This window comes from Megascapheus bottae, chromosome 7 (genome assembly GCF_031878675.1).
Source record: "Megascapheus bottae isolate mThoBot1 chromosome 7, mThoBot2.hap1, whole genome shotgun sequence".
NCBI lineage: Eukaryota > Metazoa > Chordata > Mammalia > Rodentia > Geomyidae > Megascapheus > Megascapheus bottae.
Window position 1 is genome coordinate 9487589 of NC_143515.1, and position 11050 is coordinate 9498638.

The window sequence follows — 11050 nt, forward strand, 5'->3', positions numbered from 1 at the left end:
CCCAAAAATAGAGTGTATGGAGTTGACCATGTGCATTCATGCTTAGTAGTAGTAATAATAATAATAATAATAACAGCAATAATATACCCTGCTTGGGCAATAAAACAGATTCTTTTTTGTTGTTGTTGTTCCAGTCCTGGGCTTGAGCTCAGGGCCTGAGCACTGTCCTTGGACTTTCTCAAGGTTAGAGCTTTACCACTTGAGCCTCAGCACCACTTCTGGCTTTTTTCCCTATGTTTGTCGTACCCAGGAATCGAACCCCAGGTCTTTGTGCATGCTAGGTAAACACTCTACCACTAGGCCAAACTTCCAGCCAAAACAGATTCTTGTTTTTCAAGCAAGCACCAGAAGTTCATACCCGTAACTGTCACTACTCAGGAGAGTGAGATGGATCACAGTTCAAAACTAGCCCAGGAAAAATGTCTGTAAGACACTTATCTCCAAATAACTGCCAAAAAAGTGAAGGTGGAGCTGTAGGTCAAATTACAGAGTGCTAGCCTTGAGCAAAAAAAGATGAGGGGCAGGAACCGAGATCTGAGTTCAAGACCCAGGATCAACACACGCGCACACGTGCGCGCGCGCACACACACACACACACACACACACACAGAGCCATATGCCATTGGTTTTTCCATGTAATTCTAGCTTATCTGGAGATTGAGACTTGGAGGATTGAGGTTCAAAGCCAGCCCAGTCAGAAAAATCTGAAAGACTTCATATCTGATTAACCAACAAAACCCTGGACTGGAGGTAAGGTTCAAGTGGTAAAGTGCCAGCTGAACAAGCAGAGAGAGTGTGAAGCACTGAGTTCAAACCATAGTAGAAGCACATCCACACACAGAAAATAGAGCTGGACTCCAGTGGTTCACACCACTGTAATCCTAGCTACTCAGGAGGCAGAGATCTAAGGATCATGGTTTGAAGCCAGCTTAAGCAGGAAAGTCAGTGAGAAACTCTTATCTCCAATTAATCACCAAATGTCAGAAGTAGAGCTGTGGCAGAGCACTAGCCTTGAGCACAACGAGCTCAGGGACAATGACCAGGCCCTGAATTCAAGCCCCAGGACTAGCACCAAAAAAAAAAAAAAGGAGAAGGAAAAGGAGGAGGAGGGGAAGAGCAGAAGGAGAGTGGGGGAGGATGGGAAGATGGAGAGGAGGGGAGGGGGAGGAAGGGGGGGGTGGAGGAAAGGAGAAAGAGGGGGAGGAGGAGGGGGGAGGAGGGAAGGAGAAAGAGGGGGAGGAGGAGGAGGGGGAGGAGGGAAGAAGAAAGAGGGGGAGGAGGAGGAGGGGGAGGAGGGAAGGAGGAGGAGGAGAAGGGAAGGAGAGAGGAGGGGGAGGAGGGGGAAGGCTTTGTAAGTGACTCAAGCAGGAGAGGTTCTGAGTTCCAACTGTACTTCCAAAAAATAAAAATAAATGAAATAATTTTTTAAAACTCTATGATATTTTGGGCTAAGAATACATCTTGGAGTAGAATGCCTTCCTAGCAAGCACAAGGCCTTGAGTTTAAACACTAGGTTAGAAAAATGTATAAAACCAGGTACTAGTGGCATGCTTATAGTCCTAGCTGCTCAGGAGGCTGAGATCTGAGGATCACAATTCAAAGCCAGCCAGGGCCCAAAGTCCATGAGACTCCTACCTCCAATTAACCATCAGAAAACTGGAAGTTGGTGCTGTGGCTTATCATGGTAGAGCAAAAAGAGCTCAGGAACAGCAGCCAGGCCCAGAGTTCAAGCCCCACCATTGACAAAAAAGGAACGGGAAGAGGAGGAGGAGGAGAGGAGGAGGAGGAGGAGGAGGAGGAGGAGGAGGAGGAGGAGGAGGAGGAGGAGGAAAGGAAGGGAGGGGGGAGGAAAGGAAAAGGAAGTTACAGACAGGTCCCAGTGGAAGCCCAAGTATGGATGAGAACAACCCTGCTCTTCCCAGTCCACTCCAGCAACAGCAGCTTGATCCTCCCCTCAGAGTAGCAAGAATAGGCTGTGGGGACTGACAGCAAAGCAGTCATCTTTAGAAAGGAAACACCAACTTGTGCCAGGCTGCAGACACAGATCCCAGTGTGTGGCCCCCATCCAGAAAACCCCTGCACACCTCACATGGAGAACACATTGCGCTTAGGGTGACCAATCCTAATGTTATCTGAATATACACCTTAAAGATAGGGCTGACAATAACCCCTATTTTACAGTTGGGGAAAAAATATACAGAGAGAATAAAGCAAAATGAGCCCCCTAGCCATCAAACTACATTATTCTCCAACAAGACAACCTGCCAGGTACTCAAAATGTCCTCAGTGTATCTGGAAGGACAAAATGGAGTAATGGGTAGACCAGATATCCATGTGAGCAGCTAGGCACATCAGCTCAACCATCCCATGGGCCCAGCTGCCTCTGCTCTTGGGCAAACCCCAGAGATGACAGCACCCACCTTTGGGAGCCTTGGGTATATTCTTCTGCTTTTGGCCTGGGCTAAGCAATAAGCTAGTTGGATGAGTGTGTATAAACAACTAACCCCTAGTGACGACTCCTCTACACTTAATCTCTAGTCACATTCCTTCTGGAGATGAAGAACCATTCTGAAATAGGGGCTACCCTGAGCTGTGGTGTGGACAGAAACGATGATGCCTGAGGGGCCAATCTGAGTATGGGAGAAGAGTTAAGATTGTGCTCTCCTTTGAGAGACCAGGCTGGGGCTGGGAGTTTGGCCTAGTGGTAAAGGGCTTGACTAGCATGCATGAAGACCTAAGTTCGATTCCTTGGTACCACATACATAGAAAAGGCCAGAAGTGGTGCGTGGCTCAAGTAAAACTCTAGCTTTGAGAAAGCCCGAGGACAGTGCTCAGTTCCTGAGCTCAAGACCAGGAATGGCAGAGAGAGAGAGAGAGAGAGAGAGAGAGAGAGAGAGAGAGAGAGAGAGAGAGAGAGAGAGAGAGCAGGCTAGCCCACCACACTCACACACAGCCAGCCATGAGAGGGCCTCAAGGAGGGAAAACACATGGAATATATACATTATGTACAATCAGCCACATGTGAAATGCGTGAACACTCCCACAGGAACAGCCACACTCTGGAATACACACATATGCCCACCTTACATATTCAAAACAAAGAAAATGGGTGTAGGGTCTGACCAAAGGAGCACTGGGTCCATTCCAAGACCTAGGCACAAGATCATCCTCCCACAAGCCCACTCCTCTCAGCTCAGGAGGCAGAACCCACCTAGGAAAGAGCCCCCAGCCAGAGAGGGGAGACTGAGCCCCTTACTTCCCAGACACTAACCACAGAAGGAACATCCTGGGAACCTTCTCCCAGGCATGAACTTGAGATCAGACTCCAGATACTATTTTTTAACAAAACAATATTTTATTGACATATCCTCAATGTTCTGTATAAATATAAAGTGCTGTTTCCAAACCCTAGCCTGCAGGGCTGGGAGGAAGTGGGTGAGGGAGTGTTAAATGTCAACTGAACACAAATAAACTTTCCAGAGACCATACTGGTAACAGGCACTCACGTACACATACGCAAGCAAGAAATTCATCACACACACACACACACACACACACACACACACACACACACGCCAGCTTCTCCAGAAGCACCAGGCTCAGGCTCCAGGCCTGAGTAACCCCTAGTCAGGGCTTCTGTTTATCACAGCTTGTTTGGGGGGCCTTCAAGCTGCCAAAGGTTCCATGGAAATGGGACCACAGTGAGTCCATGGGTGTAGAGTCTAGTCCATTTCTGCCAGAGGAGGGAAGAGGAGAAAGCAGACATGCCTCATCCTGTCCTCTAAATAAGGGCCTGCCCTTACACCCCTAGCCAAAGAGCACCAAGATGAGAAAGTCCAGCATCCTTCTCCAAGAGAGGGGGGCGGGGGGATGACAGACGAGCGAGGACCCCGCTTGTCCAGTCAGCTCCCCTCAGAAATCAGTACGAGCCAGCAGCAAGACAAGAAGAGGGGCTCTGCCTCAGTGACACAGCACCTGGGTCTCAAACTGCAGCAGTTGCCCCATGAAACTGAAGTTGGGAGAGATGATTCCCCGGCGTTGCTTCACAAAGTCAAAGGCCTCGTCCAGCCGTACCCGATGGCTCTGTATCAGGTACGCTAGGCAGATGGTAGCTGAGCGTGAGATGCCTGCTTGGCAGTGCACCAGCACCCGGCCTCCGCTGTTCTTCACCGAGTCTGCAAGGAAGCCGGGGTAGAAGTCAGACAGGAAGTGCACAGGCAAGGACACAGATTCCCCCAGCTTTTCCAGAGCGCCTTCAGGCCGTGGACAGTAATCCCCGCTTACCAATGAAGCTAATGGCCTCCTGGAACCAGGCACTGATCTCCACCATCTGGTTATCCTCCACAGGGATGCTCTTGTAGAGGAAGAGCCCCTCAAAGTGGTTGGGGCAGCTGGCAGAGACGTTGAGGACAGCTGTGATGCCTCGGGCCTGCAGTCCTTGCAGGTCAGAGGAGTGGCTGCAGCTGCCCAGAAACAGGTAGGGCAAGATCTCCACAGGGCCGCCCTGCAGGATGAAAGGGGTAGTGGTAAGACCTTTGCCAAGGGCTGGCACCCTGAGAGGAAAGAGAGACCACCTCTGCCTCAGGACAGGAGGGGATTCTCAGCTGGATATCCTGACAGTGGACAGGAATTTAGGAGCACACAATCGGATACATGTGCCCTTCATACTCCAAATATATAGTCAGCCACAAGCAGGCAGGCACGAGCACACACAGGGCGCCCCTGAACACAGGTTCAGAGTGGTCTTTCTCCAGAGGCATCCATTTAGCATGGGGAAGAGGATGGGGGGGAGACAGGTAGGCAGCCAATGGCAGGGAATCCTGATCTCAACTCACCTGGTCATAGATGGGCACCCTAGCGTCGGTGCTGCTGTTTTCGGGGCCGGCAGCGGGCATGGTCTGGGCAGGGCCTTCGGAGCACAGGTCCGGACAGCACTCCTGGAAGCGATCGAAGCCTCCTGCAAGGCGGGGCAGGGGCACAGTTACACACCAGGGCCGGGCTGGGCGCGGTGGTGGACGGCGGGCGCGGGGCAGGAGGGCTCACCTCTAAGGAAGCACACGGCCGTGGGCCCGGCGTGGGTCTCGTGTAGCAGCGCACCCAAAAGCACCTGGGCCAGGCTGTCGGGACACAGTTGGGCCACCGACGCGCTGTTCTCGTCCAGCACCACGGCGCGCGCCAGGTCCCCGCGGGCCAGGCGCGCCCGCAGCGCGCGGTCGGGCAGCAGGCAGGCCAGGGCGGCGGCGGGCGAGGCGCGCGCGCGGCGCCGCAGCAGAGCGCTCCAGGGCACCGGGCGCGCCGCGCGCACGTGGCCGCGGCAGAAGGCCAGGAAGGGGCGGCAGTCGAGCAGCAGCGTGCGCTCCGCCTCCCGCGGCTCCCGCAGCAGCGCCGCCAGCGCGGCGCACTCCAGCTCGCGGGTCGCCTCCAGCCCCGTGGCGATCGGCATCACGCAGCCTCCCTCGCAGCTCTTCTTCCTCTTCGGGACTAGCTCACGCGCGTTCCCGGGCTCCGGTTCCGGTCGCAGGGCCCGAGCTGTTGGCTCTGAGGAGCCTCGGCGGGGCAGTGGCCTTAAATACTCGTGGGACGGCCCACCGGGTCACCAAACAAGGGCAGAGCAGGAAGGCGCCGGCGCCCGCCCCCACCACCTCACGTGGGGCGCAGGCTCAGCCACCCTGGGGTTACCGGACCGACTGGGAGGGAACACGGTGGCGGGGGGCGGGGGAGGAAACTCAGAGCCAGCTCTTCAGGGCCCAGATGCGCCCTGCCTCGTCTTTCCACCCCCCACCGGGGGGAGTGCCCCCTCCCACCCTTTGCCAGGCTCCAGGCCGCCAATCACATACACAGAAAAAAAGCCAGAAGTGGCACCATGGCTCAAGTGGCAGAGTGCTAGAGCCTTAAGCAAAAAGTGTCCAAAGGCAGTGCTCAGGCCCTGAGTTCAAGCCCCAGGACTGGCGGGGAGGGGGGGGGGATGATTCTACACCAAAAGATGAGATGCCCCATTTCAGACATCACATCCCCTTCTCTCGCCTTCCTCCCCTCCGCCATCTCATGGTTGAGACCAGAGGCTTTGCAGTAAGTGGGTTGGTGACAGGCTAGGAAACAGTTCCCAGAACACAATTCCCCTAGACTTTGGCATAAGGAGGCTGAGGAGGTATAGCGGGGCGCTTGGGAGAACTAGCAGGCGCCTGTGACAAATTTCCAGTTATGAGTAGGGTGAAGCTTCTGTCCCCAGAGTCCAGGGAAACCCCCAGAGAAGGATTTCCCGGTGTCATGGGCCAGGGCTAAAGGGGAACTTCTGGTTACGTTCTGGGCCTTGCCTTCTGGGCCTCCGCTGGTGGGAATTTCTAGGGGAAGGAGAACCACTGACAGTAGTAGCCGGCTCCTCCCCTGCCTGCCTCCGGCTCTTCCCTGCCTCACTCACTCCCCTGGGGACAGGACCCTGACTCACACTGAGCAGTAAAAAATAAAAAAGGCAATGGCGGATGTCGTGAGGCTCAGGTGTGCGTAGGAGTCTGGGGCCCTGGGCTGAGAACAAGAAATATTCGTAGGTGGTGGCAGAACTTTGAAGCAGAGACATCCATCCGAAGGCATATCACCCTCTGGTGCCTCAGTGTCCCCATCTGTAAGACAGGACCAGCTGTGCACTCATGTTCCTTCCAAGGCTACACCGCAACTTAGATCCCTGTAGCTCAAGCCCCTCCCTCCCTATCAGGCCAGTCCGGAGGCTGATGCAGCAAAGCCCACAACAGAGCCAGGGAGTCTGGGCCACAGATCCCAGAGGCTGATAGAGGTTCTTATCCATGTATCAGCCACACAAATGAGTTAATGGCTGATTCCAGGGTAAATTACAGACTGCAGAAGCTCTTCTTCAGGCCCAGTCTTGCTGACGGGAGGAACCTGCGTCACCTGCCATGTTGGAAGTTACAGTCTTATAGCTCCATGGGGAGGCAAAGGAAAGAAACTGACTCAGCCAACCCCTGACTTCCACTCCCACTGGTGACCTCCCACTCACAACCGAGTCTTGGGGCCTCCTGAAGAATGCATGTCCCTGGCAGAGAAAGAAAGGAGCCGCAAGTCTGTTCCATCACCCATCCGTGGGTCCTGCTCAGCCTATCATCTGTGTCAGTTCCTCAGTGCCATTCTGGAGCTGCCCCCTTCCCAACTCTGGGGCATAGGTTCTACTTAGCCATGAAAGGGGCGGGTCCCAGGGATGGGAATCCCCCGCCCTCAATACCTAGATGAAAGCCCACACCACCCTCCTCCACCTCACTCTTGCTCTGACCAAAGATTCCCAACCCTTGGATACAGTCATGGCGAATTCATGGGTCAGCATGAATTCCACACTCCCAGGACCCCCACCATGGTTCCTAGGAGTCAGCAGACAGGACGCTGAGCTCTGCATGTGTGCTAGTGTGACCATGCGACAGCCTGAGTGCCTCACAGGCGGCCTGTTCTCCAGAGAGAAACTTCCTTCTTATCATTGATGGTAAGGGACAGCACACAATATTTCCTGCTTTTTGTTTTTGGGTTTTTCCTGGCTTAGTTGTCATAGAACAGACTTTATCAAGTGAGCTTGGGGCTGGACTTTCCCTGCCCCCATTTTAATTAAAAACTTGTGGCTGAGCCAGGCACTGGTGCTTGTAATCCTAGTTACTTGGGAGGCTCTCTATGGGAGGATTGTGTTTTGAGGCCAGCCTGGGCCTCTAACCCCCTTCTCAACTCATAGTTGGGGACCAGGGCATGTATCTATCATCCCAAGCTACATGGGAGGCTAGGATTGGGGGGGATCATGGTTCTAGGTTAGCCCAGCCAAAAAGCCCACGAGACTGTCTGCATGGTTGGAAGCTGAACCCAGTGCCACACACCTATAATCCCAGTAACAATGGAAAGCCTAAAAATAGACAAATCACATCTCAGGTGTGCCCAGACAGATGTGAGACCTTAATTTTTTTATACAATGAAAAATTTAACTGGAGGGGCTGGGAGTTTGGCCTAGTGGTAGAGTGCTTGCCTAGCATGCATGAGGACCCGGGTTCAATTCCTCAGTACCACATACATAGCAAAAAGCTGGAAGTGGTGCTGAGGCTCAAGTGGTAGAGCTCTAGCCTTGAGAAAGTCCAAGGACAGTGCTCAGGCCCTGAGCTCAAGCCCAGGACTGGCAAAAAAAAAAAAAAAAAAAAAAGAAAAGAAAAAAAAGAAAAATTTAACTGGAGATGCAGCTCAGCAGTATTGTGCCAGCCTAACCAGAAGCAAGGGCTGCAAGTTCAAACTGTAGATACTGAATGAAAGAACAAAAGGGAAAGAAAAAAAAAAAAAAAACCTCTGAAAGCAAACTCTCAGGAGTATCTGGGGTTAAGGGCCAGCCTGGACTAACATAGCCAGACTCTGTCTTTAAAAACAAAAACCTGTGAGACTCAACTGGAACACATGATGATTCTCTGTGTTATTCTCTCTGTAACCATCTATTTGAGTGGCGGCTTAAGCGTCACCTGTCTCTAGCCTTTGGGATTCCGGTTCTTCCACCCAGCCCCTTGCAAAGTGGGTTTTCCTTCTGCAATCAAATGTCCCGGGCTGGTGGTGCATTTCATTTTCTTTCCTTCTCCTTCCAAAGCAGATGTCCCTGAGGCAGGGAGGCGGCTAGGCCAAGCTGGGCCTGAGCAGTTAGGAAGGCGAGAGTGATTGACAGTAAAGAGCCACCCCCAGCTCTGCCTGAGGATGATATCAGGTTTCTTGTGCCAGACTTCTGATCAGGGAACTGCATGGGAGCCATCCCCACAGGCTCCTACCAGGTAAGGACCCACTGCCATGAGAGCCTGTCCAACACAGGGGAGAGGACACAGAGAGGGTCACCTTAGGCATCTAGCCCCCTTCTGGGGAAGGTGAAACAGAAAGCTCGAAGACTGACTCAGGAGTGGACCAGTGGCTCATGCCTAGAATCCTAACTACTCAAGAGGCTGAGATCTTTGACTGGAACTCTGAAGCCAGATCATGCCAGAAACTCTGTAAAACTGTTACCTCTAATTAGCCACCAAAAAGCTGCAAAAGGGGAGCAATAGCTCAAATGGTAGAGTGCCAGCCTTGAGCAAAACAACTCAGGGGGAAGTGGCCAGGCCCTGAGTTTGAGCCTTAGTACTGCCTCCCCTGCACACACCCCCCAAAAAAAAGTGGACCGGCATGGGAGTGAAAGGGCTGGTTTCATTTGCACACTCACGTACATGCATATATGAGAGAGAGAGAATCTATCACCCCTGCATACAGTGTGACTTCTTCTAGCGAACCTGCTCATCATATTACAAGTAGGCAAGGGACATCCTCAAGACATCCAGATCCGGGGCTGGGAGTTTGGCCTAGTGGTAGAGTGCTTGCCTAGCATGTGTGAAGACCCGGGTTCGATTCCTCGGTACCACATACATAGCAAAAAGCCGGAAGTGGTGCTGAGGCTCAAGTGGTAGAGTGCTAGCCTTGAGAAAATCCAAGGACAGTGCTCAGGCCCTGAGCCCAAGCCCAGGACTGGAAAAAAAAAAAAAAAGACATCCAGATCCGGGTCCTGATGCTCACATTTTGTGCCACCTGAACTTTTTGGGCCTCTCTACATGCAGTAAGTACCCAGCGGGAAGCCAGATGAAGAAGCTCTGCAGCTTAAGGCGGCAGCATCCAAACAAGACCTGAAGAATTCGGAATCATCTGGTAAGGAAATTCAGCCCTTCTCAAATGCTTTTCAATCAGAGGAAAGTTTCTGTAGCATTGGCTTCTCCTCATCTTGGCAGAAGCTCAGCCTCTTCTCCAAACATCTACAACCAGGCTCTTCATTCTCTCTGCATTTAATCACAGACTCTGCCTCTCCCTCATAAAATGTACCCCACATGCTCATTCTATGTCAGATGCAGGGCTGGGGGCCAGGAATAGAGCAGTCCACTCCAAACCCCTGCATCCGGAAGCTGACTTCATTATGTCAGTAATATTCACCTTCGTGGTCACAAGTGGTATTTGTGGCTAGTGATACTGGCTGTCCACTTACACTAATGATCAGCTTTTCCTTTTAAGTTTAGGTTTCTGAAAACTGAATTGACATAGGGAAGGCTATTAGGTAGGTAATGCAGTCCAAACACCTTAAGTTAGGATAGCCTGGCACCAGTGGCTCACACCTGCAATCTTAGCTCCTCAGGAAGTTGAGATCTGAGGATCACAGTTTGAAGCCAGCCTAGGCAGGAAAGTCTGTGCGACTCTTAGCTCCAATTAACCACCAGAAAACCAGAAATGGCACTGTGGCTTAAAGTGGTAGAGCACTACTAGTCATGAGCACAAAAGCTCAGGGACAATGCATAGGCCCTGAGTTCAAGCCCCACAACGGAAGGAAAGAAGAAAAATTAGATGACTTTCAGTTGATCGATGGTGGAATCTTCTGTCTTTTCCATCCTGTCCCCAGAATCCTCCTCCCTCCAGGCTTGGTCCACCTGCATCCCACAGCCCTCCTCTTGCTTGATCAAATTCTGATCCCTTGCCTTATCTTGGGAGATCTAGTTGTCACCTCACCACAGCCCAAGCCCCTCTCCTCAAGGATTCCAGCATTTGTAAGGAACCATAGTACACAGCTCTGAAGAGGATGGGGGAGGTTGGGGCAAGACTGTCCTGCTGGACCCAGTCCCAGGCCTTGCCTCCTCTGTGTACCCCAGGCTCCAAGGAAAAAGAACAGTAGATAGTTCTAGAAAGTAAATACTCCAGGTATGCCAACAAGAGCCCCACCCTAATTTCTATGGGGAACTAGATTTCCTGGGTTCAAGCACAAACTCCTGTGCCTGCTCATGGCCCTGGCTTCACCATTTTCTCCAGACTTCCCTCTGGTCCCAGAAGGCATCAAGCACTAGGTATTTACCAAGTGCCAAGTTATGTGTGGGAGCTGGGAAAGCAACAGGACAGACAGGGCTTCTGCCCTCTGGGGTGAGCCAGAGACCAGACAGTAAATAAATAAATGAGATCACATCAGCCAGAGGCAGGACGTGACTGACACCCCAGAGGGCAATGAGAGGACCAAAAAGGAGGTGATGGAGAGGCC

General features: G+C 52.4%; 1 protein-coding gene across 1 annotated transcript; it reads right to left on the bottom strand.

Annotated features, from left to right (window-relative positions):
- Positions 1-3335: 3335 nt before the first annotated feature.
- Dusp2 (dual specificity phosphatase 2) lies at positions 3336-5541 on the bottom strand. The gene is made up of 4 exons (XM_090336104.1): positions 5044-5541; positions 4836-4957; positions 4285-4504; positions 3336-4175 (listed from the first exon to the last, which is right to left on the bottom strand). Exons 1-4 carry the CDS (start codon positions 5441-5443, stop codon positions 3961-3963), a joined length of 957 nt encoding a protein of 318 aa, XP_090192230.1. The 5' UTR covers positions 5444-5541; the 3' UTR covers positions 3336-3960.
- Between the last annotated feature and the right edge of the window lie 5509 nt (positions 5542-11050).

Excerpts from the sequence above, each read along its gene's own strand:
- Dusp2 (XM_090336104.1), bottom strand. The coding sequence starts at position 5,443 with ATGCCGATCGCCACGGGGCTGGAGGCGACCCGCGAGCTGGAGTGCGCC. Across the intron at positions 4,958-5,043 it reads GGCCGTGTGCTTCCTTAGAG|GAGGCTTCGATCGCTTCCAG; the intron begins GTGAGCCCTCCT and ends CCCGCCTTGCAG. Across the intron at positions 4,176-4,284 it reads GGAGGCCATTAGCTTCATTG|ACTCGGTGAAGAACAGCGGA; the intron begins GTAAGCGGGGAT and ends GCTTCCTTGCAG.